This window comes from Sitophilus oryzae, unplaced genomic scaffold (assembly GCF_002938485.1).
Source record: "Sitophilus oryzae breed Bouriz unplaced genomic scaffold, Soryzae_2.0 scaffold_1059_pilon_pilon, whole genome shotgun sequence".
In the NCBI taxonomy this organism is placed as follows: Eukaryota; Metazoa; Arthropoda; class Insecta; order Coleoptera; family Curculionidae; genus Sitophilus; species Sitophilus oryzae.
This window is the reverse complement of record NW_022145681.1, coordinates 1,148,468-1,166,913: the sequence shown is the minus strand read 5'-3', so window position 1 is coordinate 1,166,913 and position 18,446 is coordinate 1,148,468. Positions and strand designations below refer to the sequence as shown.

General features: G+C 31.7%; 1 protein-coding gene across 1 annotated transcript in view; it reads left to right on the top strand.

Moving 5' to 3' along the window:
* LOC115876555 (putative leucine-rich repeat-containing protein DDB_G0290503) overlaps positions 1 to 18,159 on the top strand; it is a 57,136-nt gene extending 38,977 nt beyond the window's left edge. Inside the window, exons 3-8 of the mRNA XM_030892366.1 lie at positions 3,455 to 3,642; positions 6,918 to 7,125; positions 8,484 to 8,781; positions 8,898 to 9,263; positions 11,028 to 11,275; positions 12,684 to 18,159. Coding sequence (XP_030748226.1) covers positions 3,455 to 3,642; positions 6,918 to 7,125; positions 8,484 to 8,781; positions 8,898 to 9,263; positions 11,028 to 11,275; positions 12,684 to 17,510 — 6,135 coding nt within the window. The 3' untranslated portion in view covers positions 17,511 to 18,159. The remainder of the gene's footprint in view (positions 1 to 3,454; positions 3,643 to 6,917; positions 7,126 to 8,483; positions 8,782 to 8,897; positions 9,264 to 11,027; positions 11,276 to 12,683) is intronic.
* The last annotated feature ends 287 nt before the right edge of the window (positions 18,160 to 18,446 follow it).

Below are 18,446 nucleotides of genomic sequence, written 5' to 3'. Positions count from 1 at the left end.
ATGCATTTTATCGTAACCCCAATATAATACTTCAACAATCGATGCTGATGTAGTAAAACAATATGTGCGTGTGTCAATATATAGTGTAAATTAATAAAACAATTTACCTTACATCGAATTTATTATTGAATATAAGCATGTTGTACTTCAATAAATGCTAGACAATCATTTTGCAATGCTAAATTTTCAAACCAAATGCATTAGCTGATGAACCACTGTTATTAGTTTTTTATAGCGAAGGTAATATATTAAGTTGAAGGTTAGAAACGTTTCTACTAATTATAGATAAAAAAAGTACCACATGGACATAGACCTTGACATTGGATAATATGTTATGTACATAATTCTATAATAATCACTAATATCAAAGTAAAAATAGATTGATTAATATCTTTATATATTATTCTAAAAGGCTTGAATTTTTAATTGATGATTCTGAATACAATTTGCACTCACTGGCACGAAAAACGGACACTTTAAACTTTTAATGTATTTTAAAGTTTAATATATTTTTTTCTATTAGCCGATTTTGATGTTTTTTAAACAATTTGTAGCTAAATTATTTGACTTTAGTATCTCTTTCTAAAATAAAAATTAAAGTTTCCATCTGTTAATTATACGAGGCAAAACAAAATGTTGATATTTTGATGAAAGTTTGAAACACTCTGATGTTAACCAAGCAAAGAATTTAAAAATTATTTTATCATCTAGGTACATCTTTTCTTGATGGTTTGTTTTTGGATTCATCTCAATAGCTTTATTTTTGGTTGGAGATATTCGCTTTTGAAGAAGACACTAACATTTTTTCATAATTTTTATTCTGATAATACCTAAAATATTACAGATTTGCTGATTAAATGAAGGAAAAAGAAGATATATAATAAATTTATTACTAATACCGACTATCAACTACCCCTGCCCCCTCGCCTGCCCCCTTCTGCAGTCTGTATCTCCGAAATGAAGCATTTGAGGACATTTATACGAATGTTTTTATTTTTATCACCAAATGTATGCCGAAATTTTTCGATTACACTGCGGACTACGCTGTATATTAAAAAAGAAAAATATTCTTGGGATAACTATTCTTTCTGATTCATGGGATAAATATTCTGTCTGATGTTTCATTTGTATTAAATTACTTAAAAATTAAAACATTACTTTACTTACTTTGTTGTGCTATTTATTCCAAGATTTTCTATGTAGAAAGTGTCTTTAGTAAAAATTCATTAAAAAAGTACTAGACCTGCAAGTGTCTTGCTGCAAGACCAAGACCAAGTCTAACACAACTATTAGACTGAAATATTTGCTTACCACTATCAATAATCCGGAGGCACTAGAGATTTTCAGTTTAAAAATCAGATAGCTAGTGCAGAGAAGTCAGCATTTTCTTTTAACTCATTGTTAGTTCACTTCTTACAGCTGTTTTATTGTCTAGCAACATATATTCAAAAGAAAGCACGCGAGTTTAAAAGAAAGCACACAACAAAAGTCTGAAATCACAAATCGAAATGAATCAGGATAAAGTATTAGATCTAGTGCTGCTAGATATGGTATTGGAATTAAAGCTATACTGGGTGCGTCTCAAAACTGGCTAACCCCTATAACTTTTATTTTTTCAGATCAAAAAACGAGATTTGGTACATTAGTATATGAAATTAGGATTGATTGACGTATTCAATTGTTTTTGGTTACTACCTGTTTCACCGGAAAATAACTACAACTTTTGGTTTTTTAAATATCACCCTCGGTATAGGGTAAGTTCGGTACAGATGCCCCACCGGGTGAGATGGCCACAACGTGTAAATTTCTAATCATGTGACTTATCAGTTGCTTCCCGCTAGATACGGCAGTAGTTTACCTGCTGCTATTATGGTCTGACATAATTTGAATGCCAATAAAAAAATAGGCTAGTTTTTACAAAGAACTGTTTTTATATAAGTACATATTTTTTTACTGTCAGAGGTCGCGTGGTAATAACGTAATATTATGAAAGTTTTTGGTATTTTATGCCATTTTATATTAAAATACATGCTTCGTGAAGTATCAAAACTTAAAAAAATTAATCATATGTCGCTGCATTTTAAAACCTTGCGGTGGGGCATCTCTCCCATCATATTGGGAGAGATGCCACATAGAAAGCTGGTAAAGATGCCCTACTAATTCATTTACTAAAAAGTAACTTTTTTTAATCATGCTTACTGAATATAAAATAAAATGTCCCAAAAGCGCTTAGTAGTTTGAAAAATCATTGGCTGCTGCTTTGCAAGCCATTAATACCGACCAAATGGGCATAAAAGCATAATGCATGCTTTTGGAATCCCTGCAAGGACTTTGAGACGTAGGGAGGCAAACAACAACACAGAAAAAGCAAGCATAGGGCCATCCTCACCTTTTAACGTATTCTTTTGCGGGGCATTTCTCCCATGTTGGAAGTGTTGCTAGACAATTTTCTATTTTTTTATTGTTTTCTTACTATTATATATACTTACTTATTATAATACTATCTTAGTCCTATTATGAATTACTATTATAGATAGTTTAGGATTGCATCATTAGTTTCATTTAAAATTAACTACCAATATGTATTATTAGCCCCAAAAGAAAAGTGGGGCATCTCTACCGGACTTACCCTATTTTTGCTTTCTTCGATAGAAAATGACACTCTGAGTAGAATGACATATCATATTTCAACGTTTGACATTTTCGCTTAAAAAAAATTCTATTTTAAATTTCAATCTAGAGTGTTATGGCTGCGTTAAAAACATTATTTTTTTAATAAAGGAGCTTTAGAAAAATAGATCTGATCGTCTAACGTTTTTCGTGTCTTGTCCTGGTGGCCGGTTAAAAGATGCCCAAATCGTATTTTTAATCATATCTCATTTTTTTTCAAATCGAACTCGTTAAATCGGTGGCTTGTTAGCATATTTAGAGAAAGCATTTTTTGCGAATAATTTGGTACCACACTCTTGGTATTTCGAGTCAAATTGTCGTTATAATGTGATATAAAACAAAATTAATAATGCCAATCCAATTAGAAAATTCAGACCAAAATCCAAAGGTAAACTATAAAGTAACAAAACTTAATGGAGGCATTATGGTAGCACTTGTTAGTAACCCCTACTTTGAAAAGTTACTTTAAAGTTTTTGGTCTTTTATTGTGTCATATTCGAAGATTCGGGTAGTTCCAGCCACTTCTTTAAATTACATGTTTGCGACTTGCAATCGGGGTGTTTATTTTCCACTTTTATGGTAGGTACTAACCGGTCACTCTCGAAATATACTTCAAGGTGACTATTCCTTATAGAGTAATATTGTAAGTGGAAGAGTGGGCCTAGGAACTGTACTTTAGGGGCAGTGACATTTTAAAGAGGACTGGGAACTATATTTGCTAGTTGGGTGTATATTCATACAAAAATAATACCAATTCAATTAGTAATTAAATATTTTGTTACAGCCAAACGGTGGGTCAACAACCAGCTCTCTTAGGCAGTTCAGAAAGAAAGATGTAGACAAAGCGCAATCGGAACAAGGCCACAAACAGGTGTCTGAGGCTCATGTGGCGCGGGTAGCGCCTCAAAACCATTATCCGCCTGCGTCCAGTGATTGCTACAGTTATCCGACACACCAGTTCTCCGATTATAGGTATGTATCGAGTAGAAATTTTATATGATACTATGATTCTTGGCCTTGATTTAATGGCAAAACAGGAGAACACCGATAAGTTTATTGGAATTCTATAATTTTTACTCGCCTTGAATAAAAAGCGATTAAATTTTGAGGCTTATATCTTGAATATTCCAGTATCTCTATTTTCAGAAGTACCAACTGATCTTTAACCGTCATACTACGTTGTCAGTAATCGTGGACTCAGAAAAGGCGAGGATATAGAGCGATAGGGTCTGGACGTAGCAGAGGAACGACGGCGTTTGTAGATCGTCGATTAAGAATTCTGGCTTTCAAAGATAAAATTGCTTGCACTGGCGATCAATACATATACAGGGTGGTCCGAACTGTATTCCGGAAACTTCGGTAGCATATTCTACAGATCAAAATAAGTAAAAAAGTTCGTATAAATGTATGTCCTAAAATGCTTAGTTTCGGAGATACAGGGTGTAGAAGTGTCATTTTTATTTCGATTTTTTCCAAATAATTTCTGAATTAACGTCAATATTTGGATGAAAATTGGTATCTCGGAGTTTTGTGACACGAGAAATTTGATTTTGATGTCAAAATTACTCCTATTTCTAGGGGGCGCCACCTACATGTGTTTTAACTGTTTTGAAGAGTAATAACTTTTCGACCGTACCTGTATAAAACCACTGGCTAAAAAAATATTCATTTCCATGACTTTTTATGTAAATAATGTCTCTTGGTAAAAATCGCTACGAGCAATCGTTCTCAAGATATTTAGAATGGAAATAGTCAATACATGTCATTATTGACAAAGAATAAGCACACGTTGAGTATAGTTATTTGACTGAAATAATACATTTTTATTTTTTTAATATATATACATATGTTTTTCTGCGAAAAAATGATGATTAAACAGTTTCTTTTGAACTTTTGACACAAAAAGATGTCAAATTTATGATTTCAGTCTAATAACTATTTAGTCAACATGTTTAATTTATGTCAGTGATGACAGGTATTGATAATTTCGATTCAAAATATCTTGACCATTACTCATAGCGATTTTTACCAAGAAACCTTTTTTATGTTAAAAAAGTCGTAAATGTATATTTTTTTACTCGGTAGTTTTATACAGGTGCCGACGAAAAATTATTACTCTTCAAAACAGTTAAAACACATGCAGGTGGCGCCACCTACAAATGGGAGTCATATTGACATCAAAATCAAATTTCTCATGTCAAAAAACACCCATCCACCTATTTTCATCCAAATATTGACGTTACTTCAGAAATTATTTGGAAAAAATCGAAATAAAAATGAAACTTCTACACCCTGTATCTCCGAAACTAAGCATTTTAGGACATATATGTATACGAACTTTTTAATTAGTTTTGTCTGCAGAATATGCTGCCGAAGTTTCCGGAATACAGTTCGGACCACCCTGTATAATTGGTATGCGCATAGTGTATAGCCTTCTACGAGGTTTTGGCCTTCTTCCTTATCGTCCGCATTTTTTACTTTTGAACATCAGCGTAACCGCCTGGAGTGGTGTGGGAAGAAAATTCAGTGGGACCAGGAATGGAATAATGTGGTATTTGTTAAAGGTTCCTGCTTCTGTTTGGGGATGCATGATTTTGTGGCAGGAGTGAGAAGACGCAATGCTATGAAAAACGCAATCCACAGTTTGGCAGAGAATGTCATGTCCATCACACTGTTGGCTTTATGGTGTGGGATGCGATTTTAGCAGATCCACGTTGGTTTTCATGAGAGAATGCACACCCGTGAAGTGGTCTAGCCACATCCAGAAATACATCTTCCAGCAAGGCAAGCATTACTTCGGGCATTAGTCAGAGCATTAAAGTAAAAATTAAAGTAAACTTCTTAGCAAGTCGAGCATTACTATCCCTTATAAATCAGCACCACCTTAACCGTCTACAATTGCTGCCCAGATCGCTGTCCCCTATTTTGTCTCCCATTCAACATGTCTGGGACATGATAGACCGATAGCTGTCGAAGGTAGAACACTCGCTGCAGACTTTAGAAGCTCTTATACATGAAGTTGAATCAGCCTGGAATGGGATACTCCAAGAGGAGATCGACCACCTAATTATGCTCAATCATCTAAATCAGTGTGTCAGAAATCGAGTCAATTGAGTCAGATTTTCTTTTAAGTTTTTAAGTCATAGTGCTGAAAACTCAATAGATAAGGCATAAGCAGCAGTTGCCGCCATATACAAGGTTGTCGAAATTGGTCTGTTTTAACACCATATCTTAGCCTACTAGAGGTCCTCCGATTTAACTCCTTTAAATATTTTTATGGGGGAAATTAAAGGACGTGATATTTAAGATAAAAACTATTGGGACGGTCGAAGAAATAATTGCAGGAAGCTACTAGGCAAGCTTTTGGACTTATTACACTAGTTTAGCTAATAGATAGCTAGCTGTAACTCAGTGCGCAAAAGATACTTACTGTGTATTCAACAGGAAGTTGCTCAATTTGAACACATTTGTTGAATATTTTTTTAGAAAACTATATTCGTTACCCGAAAAAATATATTTTTCTAGTTTTGTTCTTTGTTTATTGTGTCAATTTTAATTGTAGTTGGTAATAGTACAATAAATTGTTAATTTACATTTTCATGTTTAATTGTGCAGATAAATAATAATATACAATTTGAAATTTGGTAAAAAATAACTAGGCACATAGGTCAACACCACAAAATCAAGGCCCTCTTTGATATAAAGATAAAACACCAATATTTCTCTCATTTTTAAAAGTAAATTATTTCGCTGGAAAGAGTTTAACGATGGAATTTTTTCAAGTTCATAGCTAACTCTGATTTCTATTTAACAAAACTGACAAAAAGAGTAAGTATAGAGACAAAATGGACTACGCCACTGTATTGTGCTTAAAAAGCGCCTTAAGAATATTGTTATAGAATTGTATTATTCCGCGAAATAGTTATGAGCACTTTTCAAATTGGTGGAAAATTAAAAAAAAACCGTATCTCATTTGGCAGTGAAAATATGGACAGGACAGGTAGTTTATACCATTAAGCATGTGTCAGAAATCGAGTACATTACATCTATGTCGGTTTTGTCTGTATCTAGTCAGGAAATAGGATTTTTTTGTTAAATCAGACCAATTTCGACCACCCTGTACATCCAGGAATAATAAAATATTATGAATAGATGTTATAGGTGTTCTCCTTTTTTCAGTCAGTATATTATTTTAAATTTCGTATGCAAAAATTAGTATACTCAGAGTATACTTTATATTCTTTCAGTCCGCAAGTTAAATACTCAGACACAGCTGAACATTCGCAGCCTAATTTAATGTCCGCATCTGTGATACAAAAACCGAAATCCAAAGATTACATGGAAATATGTAACATGCAGCAACCTCACATGAAGCCCACATATTCCAATCATATACCAAATCATCAGCAGTTTCAACATGAAAACTCGCAGTACCTACATAAAGATCCAACTCAGGTAAATTGATAATACCGACCTTTTGATTGTTTGTAAAAAGAGACTGAAGATATTTTTTACCATATTACCAAGCAACTATATAACAAAACTAATCATTATTAAATAGTTTAGATATATTCTCTGTGTCTGTCAACTGGTCGTATATACAGGGTGGCGCCTCTCATACAACACGGAGGCTCCAAGGAGAGCGACGGTTTCAATTGAAATGAAATTTTGTGAGTTCTACAGGGTGCCCAAAAAAGTGACACATTAGGGTTGTGTTTTTTGGTATTATATGTTTATTGGTTTTTGGAATTCTAGTAGAACAACAAAAGTGAGTTTTATTAGGGAAGTATATGACTAAAATGCAAGGTTTTTGACATATTTAACATTTTCAAACAATAAAGAATAATTTTTAAATTTCAATAAAAATTACCTAAACTGGAATTTACCCGGTATAGCCTAATATTTAGTTAAATTAACTGTTATACTTTCAATCAAATTAAAACTTGATCCAAAAAATTATACAGGGTGAGACAAAATTAATATTGAACATTGGTCACATTTAAAAGCATGTTTCTCTTTTATTTTAAATAGAACACCCAGTATATTATTCCGATATTCAGTGGAAAATTAATGTCCCTTCAAAATACTATTAAGGTTACCTACCCCTCAAACAAAGATTTTCCTAGATATTTTCTTTTAAAAAACTGGAATTTTCCCGGTATAGCCTAATATATAGTTAAAATAACTATTGTACTTTTTTTTAAATCAAATTAAAACTTGACCCAAAAAGTTATACAGGGTGAGATAAAATTAATATTGAACATTGGTCACTTTTAAAAGCAAGTTACTCTTTTATTTAATTGGAACACCCAGTATGTGTTCAAAATTCTTTCATTTTAGACATATGCTTCTTTAATAAAACTCACCTTTATTTTTTCCTAGAATCTGAAAATCAATTAATATGTAAGGTGTTCCATTGCAAAAAAAACAACTTTGATACGTAACTTTTTTGGGGACACCCTGTAGAATCATCTATATTTTTAAAAAAGGCTCTAAACTAAATAATTCTATTTAAAGCATTTTCCTAATTGCATGACATATGTAGCGAATTTCAAAATTTTGAAATAACATACCATGTCGATGAAAAATCAAAATATATCTTTTTTAAACGATAATTCCGGATTGAAGTACATATCGATTAAAAATATATTAAATAAGTAAAAGGCGTTTGTAGTTTTAAAAAATATTTTCTATTAAATTTAATTAGTAAGTTTTAATCTCTTTTGGTAAATTAAATTTAACTACAGATTTAAGTATTTTTTTATGCAATCGTATAATTTTTTAATGTTTCATGTGTTTAACAATTTTCATAGATTCACCCATCGGGATTCAAGCCTGAAGCTCATTTTTTTCAAAAAGAACAACATCAATATCAACAGTTGTCTACACATCCAATGCAACATAAGTTCAATCCAATTATGGCTCAAAATATGAGAAAATATAGCACTCCTACTCCGTCAGATAATCCATTTTTAAATAAACTTAGTAAAATACATCCCTCGATGGCCAGGTCAATTATTAGCGACCATCATCTTCAAGATACACAAGGAAATTATCCTGCAATGGACCAAAGAAATTTATATTCTCAACAAAACCATAGGTACTACCCAGGTAATTTTCAATACATTTGTAGTTAGTAGATATTTGATTAAATTGGATCTTTTTTACTCTCCAAATCTTTTTCATGTAAATTGAATCCAAATATTTAGAACTAATCTTAATTTTAGGACCAATGTACCAGCAAAACCAATATTCTCCCAATTCAACGTATCCAATGAATACGCCTCATTATGCCAACTATCCTTCTACGCCCTACAACTATCCTAGGAACAGCCAAATGTCTGCTATGTCAGCTAGGTTTCATATGGAAAGGAGCATGTCTCCTTCAAGAAGAGCTTATCCAGAAAACATACATATGACTCACATGGCCTGTCATAATATTGGCCCAAAAGTTACGCCACCACATAACTATCCCAATCAATATGGTGGGCCAGAATATTCACAGCATTATCAGCATAGAAGAATTCCACAAGATATGTTTCCTCCGTCTTGTAGACCTCCACAATATATTCAAAACCATCATCAAATTGCAGGTAAATATACATTTTTTACGTACCGGGTGGCCAACTAAGAATGGACGCCGGCTGTATCCCAGAAACCACTTATCGTATAACTTTGGGAAAAAATTCTAATAAGTAAATCGACCAAAAGAAATCGTTGGAAATTATTTTCAAGTTCGAAAAATGTCCGCTAGGGAGCGTTTCTCTGATAGCCAATCAGAAAACAGGGTTTTTCTCAAAAATATGCAGGTGGACAGGTATTTTAAATATTACTATTGTAATCATCGAGAAATTTGTAATTTTTTTGATATAGAGTGTTTTGCTCTATCTCATAAAATAAAGTGGTGGGGGAAGGTTAAACTTGGTTTTATTAAAATAAGGATAACTCTGGTGTAGGTTAGCCAATTTAAACAGACTAGGGCTCGTTTAAAAGAGCTTTTCTTCCTTAATGATCTGAAGTATACATTTCGTTTCCATATTTTTTCGTGGTAGCTAGAGGGCTCTGTTTGACATCATAACAGATATTGCGCTTTTGCATAACATAATTAAATAGGAGGCTATATTTCTCTTTGTACAGTTAAATAGGGCACAAATTTTCCAAAATATCAGCGCAAACCGCAACTTCCTATCTTCTCTCTAACCGGAGATATTAAGAGTACAAATCATGTTAGGCTGGCCCTTAGGATTATATGGTCTAAAAATTATAGTGGTAGGCTAGGAAACAAAAGGAGGTAAATTGGTTACGTCAAAATATCAAAACATATATTTTAATTTTATTTTGATATCCATTGAATTTATTTTACACTATTAAAGTTAAAAATCAACTTTCAAACCTTATAATTCCTTAAAAATTATTTTTTATAACCACGGAAAGATATGCAACCAACCACAAGGCTATTCTATATGGAGAGCATAAAAATTATTATGAATTTTTTTTTTCTTTTTTAGGGTTCCGTACCCAAAGCGTAAAAATTGGAACCCTATTACTAAGATTTCGCTCTCCGTCCGTCCCTCTGTCATAAAGGTCTATCTTATGAACCGTTATATCTAGACAGTTGAAATTTTTACAGATAATGTATCTATATTGCCGCTATAAGAACAAATACTAAAAATAGAATTAAATAAATGTTTATAAATAAAAAAGTAATTTCACTAAATATTATCTTTTAAGTAAGAATTTTACATAGAATCTTTCAAGTCCTCAGTGGCCGCGTGGTTTAAAGCGTTAGGACTTTACGCTGCTATGACGTTGGAGCCGTAGTAAGGCAGGTTCGAATCCTAGTCAAGGCGACTTTTTTTAATGTTTTTTTTTTAATTTTTACATATTTTTACATATTTATTTTTACTTTTTACATATTTATTTTTACTTTTTACATATTTATTATTGATTAATACAATTTTTAGTAATGTGTTTCTTCATTTTTTTTAATTACTTATACGCCCATTCAAAATTTCAGCTAAATCGGAAAAAAAAGTTTATAATAATATAGTGTCTATGTTGTATAGATAATGTATGGTACGGAACCCTTCGTGCGCGAGTCCGACTCGCACTTGAATTTTTTATGAAATAAAATAATATAAATTATGACAATTAGGTATATAAGACTTTTCTTCCTCTTGAGTTGTCATTTTTCTGTAAAACGGTAAGGGATCGCCAAGAAAAGTTTTAAATTCGTATTCCTACGGCCTCAAAATATGGTATATACACATTTTTGAAAAAAAAGGACGATTTCCATTTTTTCCAATAATTACCGTTATAATATAATAATAATAATTTAATAATATAATACTTTTTAGGTCAGGAAATGCAAGAAATGTCAGAAAGTCGTGTATCCCCCTCAGACAGCTTAAAGAAATTTATAGAAAATTGGGCAGAGGAAGAACCAAACAACGAAGCAGGTTCAATTGAAGCAGGTTCTCTTCGAGAAAAAGCACGTGAAGAGGCACCTTCTGAAACTGTTTACATGATTAACGCAAACGATGTGCAATATTTTGAAAATAATGGAATTCCTTTGGTCACCACTGATAGTGGAGGTATACAATTGGTGTGTATATTTTTATTATTAACAGTACAATAGGTTAATCAACTGGTTTTATTATTCTGATAATTTAATATTGTTTTTGTGAAAGCGTTTCGAAATTGACAGTTTTTTATATTTATTTGAGATTCGAAATGACATTCTTTTAGGCCCTAGTATCTAAAAGTGACACTTGTTTACGCACTAGTGCTTAAAATTAAAAAATGAAACGTTAGAAACAATGAAAATATTTATTTATTATCAATCTTAAAGGTACAATTATTTAAATTATTAAAGTGAATTCAAGAGGCATCCAACTTTTCGTCTCTAAGAGAAATGCAAGTTGTAGGAGTCGGAATAAGTAAATTTATTGTATTGGCAATGGTAGTAGCTTCGGCTTCTACGTGAACTGCTTTTAATTTCTTATTTGGCGTATCTTTCTATCCCATGATTCTTTTTGCTATTTCGGTTTTCTGTTCAATTGAATTTTCAATGTAACCTTCAGCAACCGACCTTGATCGCCAACCTCCATGTTGCTTTACAACTGTTATGTCCGCTCCTGAATCTCCCAGCATTGTTGCAGAGCTGCGCCGGAAACAATGACCAGTGTTGGCGTTGGAGAGTCCAAGAAATTCCACTATCTTTTTTGGCATACCCCCAATTGTATTGATTTCAACTGGCAGGGTACAGCATTGATTTTTTCGATACGTCAAGAAAAATCGCTGATGTGTCACATTGAGTGGTCGAAGTTTTGCGTACTTACGAAATACATGTAAGAAATTGATACCATCTACTCAAAAATCGTAATCAGTAAGGTAGTGGATAACTTCAGGAAATAGGCTAGCAATAGCTTTTCTGTGAAATTGTCAATATGTTTTTCTTTGACCCAGGTTTCAAAGTTGTTGTAGGGGGTCTCGTATAAGTTTTTGACTTCTCGGGCACTAACGTGGATAGCGCAGTTCCAGTAGCTTGTTGAATATCCAAAGACTCGTCATTATCACTCATTTTTTCACAAAACTTTGTAGGAAATACGGCGACATTTGAACCTGACAGAACTTTGTCATTAAACAAAAACAAAACAAAAAAACAATGTATAAACAATGCCTTAGAAACCGATTACCAGAACATTTTACAAAATGTTTAAAAATAAATAATAATAATAATATAGCATAATAGCATGAAAATCTCAAATTATCCGCTTTCACAAAAAATCTTAGATGAAATTCGTTGCGAAAAAAAATGTTTTGGGCACTCGACGCATTTTCCATTGCGTCCAGTGCTTAAAACACATTCATTTCGCAACTTGTTACATAAATAGCTATTTTGTTAAAAATTATTTGGAAGTATTAATAAAAGCAGCAAAAAAATAGAATCAGTTGAACTTTTATAAAATTATAACTTTGTATGCAATAAAAAAATTTGGTTTTCCTTTCAGACGTCAGAAAATTATCAGTATTTGCTTAAAAATGGATTAATCGATAATAGCGGAATAGTTCGGATAATGGAACCTAATACTAATAACGAGCGAGTTGTTAATTTACAAATAATGGAGAGCGCTAAATCAGATTGTATGATGGTTAATAAAAACAGCAAAACTACAGATATTGAAATTATGCAGATGCCCATAAAGAAGGAAGAAAATAACAGAAAAGTTGTAATTCATCAAAACACGGTAATTAGTTCTGCAAAACAAGTCTTACCAACACAACAAAACGTAGACCTACATAGCGTCAATAAAGATTTAGCTACTGGTATTTGTGTGACAAAAGAATTAGTTGATAAAAACTGTTCTCCTATCAATTTAGATCATTTGAATTGTAACAACGACGAAACTGACCAATCGGTACTAGTAACACCTTCAAATACCAGTGATAGTTATAAAACGAGTTCATTTGAAACGTCAGATATGTTAAACAGTTTTAACGTAAAATCGCCTGAGTTAAAAAGTATGCCTATCATAGATCTTTTTGGTGAATCTAATTTAGAACATAATAAAGTTCCTGATGAAGTGGAGGAAGAGAACACAAAAGATGAACACAGCACATCCAAAAATTCAGCAAATAAATGCCACAAAAACGATACCAGTTTAACTCAATCCGAGATAACACATAATGTTAGTTCCTCCACTGATAAGGACCTTATTGAATCTTTAACACCAGAAAAGTTAGATGCTGAGAAGCAAACTGAAATTAGTCTTGATGATCTCATTAATAATAAATTAGAAGATACCGAACATTGTTCGACCCAACATGAAATTTGCAAGAATGAAGGCAACAGAGAAAAACTGGATGACAAAAACAATTCAGTTGGCGAAGATAATAATGTTAAAAATTTTTCATTATCTGTTCTTGTGGAAAACACAAATATAAGTATTCTTAAAACTAATAGTGAAGCAAGTGAACAATTAAATCTAGATATAAAAACTGATCACAATGAATATAACATTGACGTGGCTGCCGAAATAAATCTTAATCAAAATACCACCTCAAAACCAATTGGAAAAAGGAAAAGGATATTTTCGGTAGACGATATAATATACAATATTGGTAATAATACGAAAAAAGTCTTAAATGACGATTCTGTTAGTTGTAGTACCGAAACGCTCACAGATTTTATTAATCATGAAATTTCATATTCGTCTTTAGAGCAGCTATTGATAGTGGATCATAAGAAGTATTACTTAAAAAAAAGTGCGGATATTGCAACTGAAAACACTTTCAATGAACTTAGTAAAGCTATTTCTGATGATCAAATAAATTCACCACTTACAAATGCTGATACTGAAATGCATACCTGTTTATCTCCTAAAAAAGAAAATTATGGTAAACTTGAACAAAATGACGATAAGACACTAAATTCTAAATCTATTGATACTGTTCAGGATTTTAGTCAGAAACTAAATAATGAAGAGGACGTAAATGAAGAAGTTAAAAAATCAGTTTTAGACAGCAGTTATAGTGATACTATAACTGCAGATCAAATAGTCGCCAATGATGATTCTACTTTATTTAAGGAGGATGTTTTACAGTGTTACTCTAATGTCAATAAAGATGAACAAAAATCTGCAAAAAGAATTGATACAAATGACACATTAATTACTAACGAAGATTTAGATCCTACTGATCCCTCAAAATCTCCACACAACAACCAAACTCAACAAGAAATCGAGGGAATAAAAAAATCTTCACAGTCTTCAAACAGTAATGAAATTGAAGAAGTCACTTCTCCAACGAATAATGTTCAGTATAGAAAAGCAATATCAATTGAGGAATCTTCGGTGCTTTTGGAAATTGCTGGAGAACTTATGGAAATAAGTATAAATGTTGTCAATGGAAAAAAAGTAATAACAGTTCTGCCTATTTCTGAGGATACTGTAGTAGATTTTAATGACAATTATGAATGTTCATCAAATATAGTAAATAGTCAAATAGATAAATCTCCTATTTCTATTATTGAACAGGATTTTGAAAATTCCACCGAAAAGGTTTCAACTCTGGAGGAAAATTTGCAATTGGAGGATACTACTTGTGACAAAAACAATTCAGATATTCAAGAAGATCTTACAATTACAGAAGATACGCTAAACATTGCAGTTATTTCAAAGGAGAGCTTAGTAGACGGTTATACTATCGAAGATAGTATTGATAAAATTTCCAAAGATTTATGTATTGCTGAAAGTGATTCAAATAATTTGTCACCGAGAATAATTGATAGTAAACATATTGATGAAATTCAAGATGATGACTTAGAACCAAAAATAGAAATCATTTTAACTGAAGAATCCAGTTCAAACATAGAATTGCTGGAATGCCCTATAGATGAAGGTAATATACTCATGTCAGATTGTTTGTCTCATGAAGTTGTGGTTAGCGATCCATTGGAAGGTATTGGACTATTAGATGAAGTAGATGGATCAAATAACACGAATTTGATATTAGAACCCGTTACAACAACTAATATAATTAATGATGATTCATTAGATGATAAAAGCCAGAAAAATATCACTGAAAATACATCTCCTGTAATTGAAAAGGATGATGAATGTGATAATGCGACAGTTAAAACATCCTCTGAGGAAGACAGACTTAATGAAAATTGTAGGTCAAATAATTCTAAGCAAGACACGAGAATCTCCAAACCAGAGGTACTTATATTATCGCCTACATCAACTAATTTAGATGACCATTTTACTAATAGTAAAGAAAATATTTATCTAGATATTAAATTACCTTCGGTTGATTGTGAAACGACAGAATGTTCTTCAGCTATTACAACCAAAGCTGCAAAGAAGTCCTACGATATGGATTTACAGATACCATCTGTAACAACAAGTGGGGATGTTAGTATAAAAATTAACAAAAGACCTACTACTCCTCATGATAAAGTGTCATCATCTAGAAAGGAACAAATTCACAAAAATATTTCTAAATCTAATAAATCAGTTGTCAAAAAGACTAAAAAAAAATCTAGATATGTAAAAGTCCCGTTAAATCTGAATGACAGAAAGTCAAGCAAAATGGACGTTAAACGGAATGCTATTATTAAAGATGTTATCCACAAAGTGAAAAACAAAGAGAAACTGAAATTTGATGAGCAAAATAGTACAGAAACTGATGAAGAATTTGTTGATTTTAAGGAATTGTTGAGAGCAAGAAAATTAAAGAAACAAAGAAAGCTGGAAGAAATGAAAGAGAAAAAAATACAATTGAAGCCGCCAAAAAATGAACATTCCGACAAGGGAATGAAATCTATTGAAGTTAGCAGTAGTATTTCAAAAGAAAAACAACCTTTGTCTTTAGATCACATTCCTGCTAAAGATCAAAATACTACGAATATTGAAAAAGATACTTTACAAAGTGAAGATGATATCAATTTACTTTCTCATGGTAGTTTAAATTCAAAATTAAATAAGGGGGAATTTATCGAGAAAGATTATAAATGTACAGAACAGTTAGGTAGTAAGACGGAAGCAGGTAACGAAGAAGACAAAAAGAAGGAAATCAAGTTGATACCAAAAAAGATACTCAGAAAATCAGTTAGTTTTTCCGAAGACTTGCCAACATCGACATCTTCGGCTATTACAACGTCTGTACAGTGTGTAGACAAAAAAACAATATATTCATCCGAGGCATCTTCGGAAGTCAAAGTAGAAAATAACCCCGTAACAAAACCATTACAAAATCAAATTATAGTGCCTAGTGTTTCAGAATTAATAGAGGAAAACGGACCGGTAGGCAAAAGGAAAATTAGCTATTTAGATTATGTTAAAAGGAGAAAAAAGGAAATAAATTATAGGAGTAGTTCAACAGAGGAAAAGAGTCCTGATAAAGAACTAAGAAGAGATAGTAATACTTCAAATGACGAATTTTCTATTTATCTAGAAACTGGGTATAAAACTACAAATTCAAAGACACTAAGTGATTTGAAAACGTCATTTGTAATACATTCCTCTGATTGGGAAGATTCACAATCGCCCAAACGAGAATACAAACAATCAAGCGAAGAATGCCTTATACGAGAATTTAGTGGCCTTATTAAAACTAATAGTAAAAAATCAGTTATCGATGTTAATGAATTTATCTCGCAGGATAGTTCCATAGATGTAAAACTGAAAGAATATAAAGAAAAAGTTCATTCGAAATTAAATTCACTTAACATTCAGATCCCAAAGTTTAAAACACAAACTCTAGAAAAAAATACGGAAAATAAACCTAAACTTACTGTAGACCCCTACGAATCCAGCAATTTAATTAAAAGATTTCTGAACAACGAAAAAATGTCATTAAGTGAAATGGACAAGGTCAAACGAATAATATCTTATAAAAGATATATACAGCAACAGAAAAAAGATAAATTATCTATAAGTCCCACATCAAACACGACAGTTTCTAGTAATTTACTGGATGACAATCATACAACTTCTATACAAAATTCATACGAAATTAAAAATTCTAGTAATGGAGATCTAAGTGAAATGAAACTGCATATTAAAAAAGTATGCAGCAAAAGAAAATTAGATGTGGATGGTGATAGTGAAAAGAGTGAAGTTTCTGCCGAAAATAGTGAGGATTACTCAGTCTACAATCGTTTGGGCAAAGACGGCCTACCAAAGATGATTTTTAAGCGAAATAGACATAGTAATGTGAGCGATGAGAATGATGAGTTTCAACCCATAGTAAAGTTGGAACGTCTCGATTTAAATAGGGTGAAGGAGTTATATAATATCACTGTGAGTAATATTTGTGATTTAGGGACCAAATAGTTTTGTTATTGTTTTTATAGTTTATTAAATCAATCCAATTTAGTTTATGTATATGACTTTCTTCTAAGGATATTTAAATAATATTTATTTTACTGTTATTTCTTTCTTTAAATGGTTTGGTTAATTGAAGTAAATTTTCTTTGTAAATATGTAATTGCTTTTGACAATAGCACAGCAATATTAAATTTTTGAAGCAAATTAATATTCTGTATCTATTGAATATGACCTTAAATTATGATAGGAAAATGTGCCTGAAATATTCAAATTACTATATTTTTATACAAATTCAATGTTTACTACTAAACTTTAGAAAATATTGATACTGCTATGGTATTGTCTAAATTTAAATGATCGTATGTTTTACTGTATAGCTATTTAATTAAGATTATTGAAGGTAAATATCAGAAATGCTGGTTGGCTGTGGAAAAGAGTGGGGTAGGTGGCAGCTATTTAATGTTTCTTTAATATTTTCTAATTAAAAAAGTTAAATGTACTTCTTTACTAAAGTGAAAACATTGTTATTTACCACCATTCTACACTCAGATGCAAAAAAAAATAAAAACGTAACACTTTAAACTTGACGAAAAATAATTTTTTGGTTTAAGTGCTATATTTTTTTATTTTTAGCCCTGGTTTCATGATTTTTTTAGCAAACTGTATATAAATTTATATACTTTAATTCATAAACTCAGTTTTTTCTAAACTTTAGTATTTAGCTTATTATACAGGGTTTTTTTACCCTAACTTTAAAACACCCTGTGCAATAACTTCGTGAGTAACTTTTCCTAAAACATTATCTTTCGATAAGAACTATGTCTCCTGAGCATTTTGTTTTTTGATTCATGTCAACACATGCCTTGGCTAATTTTTAAGAGCGAAATGAACTTGCCACCAACAATTTGCAATTTTTTAACTAGCTATCATTACTTTAAGATA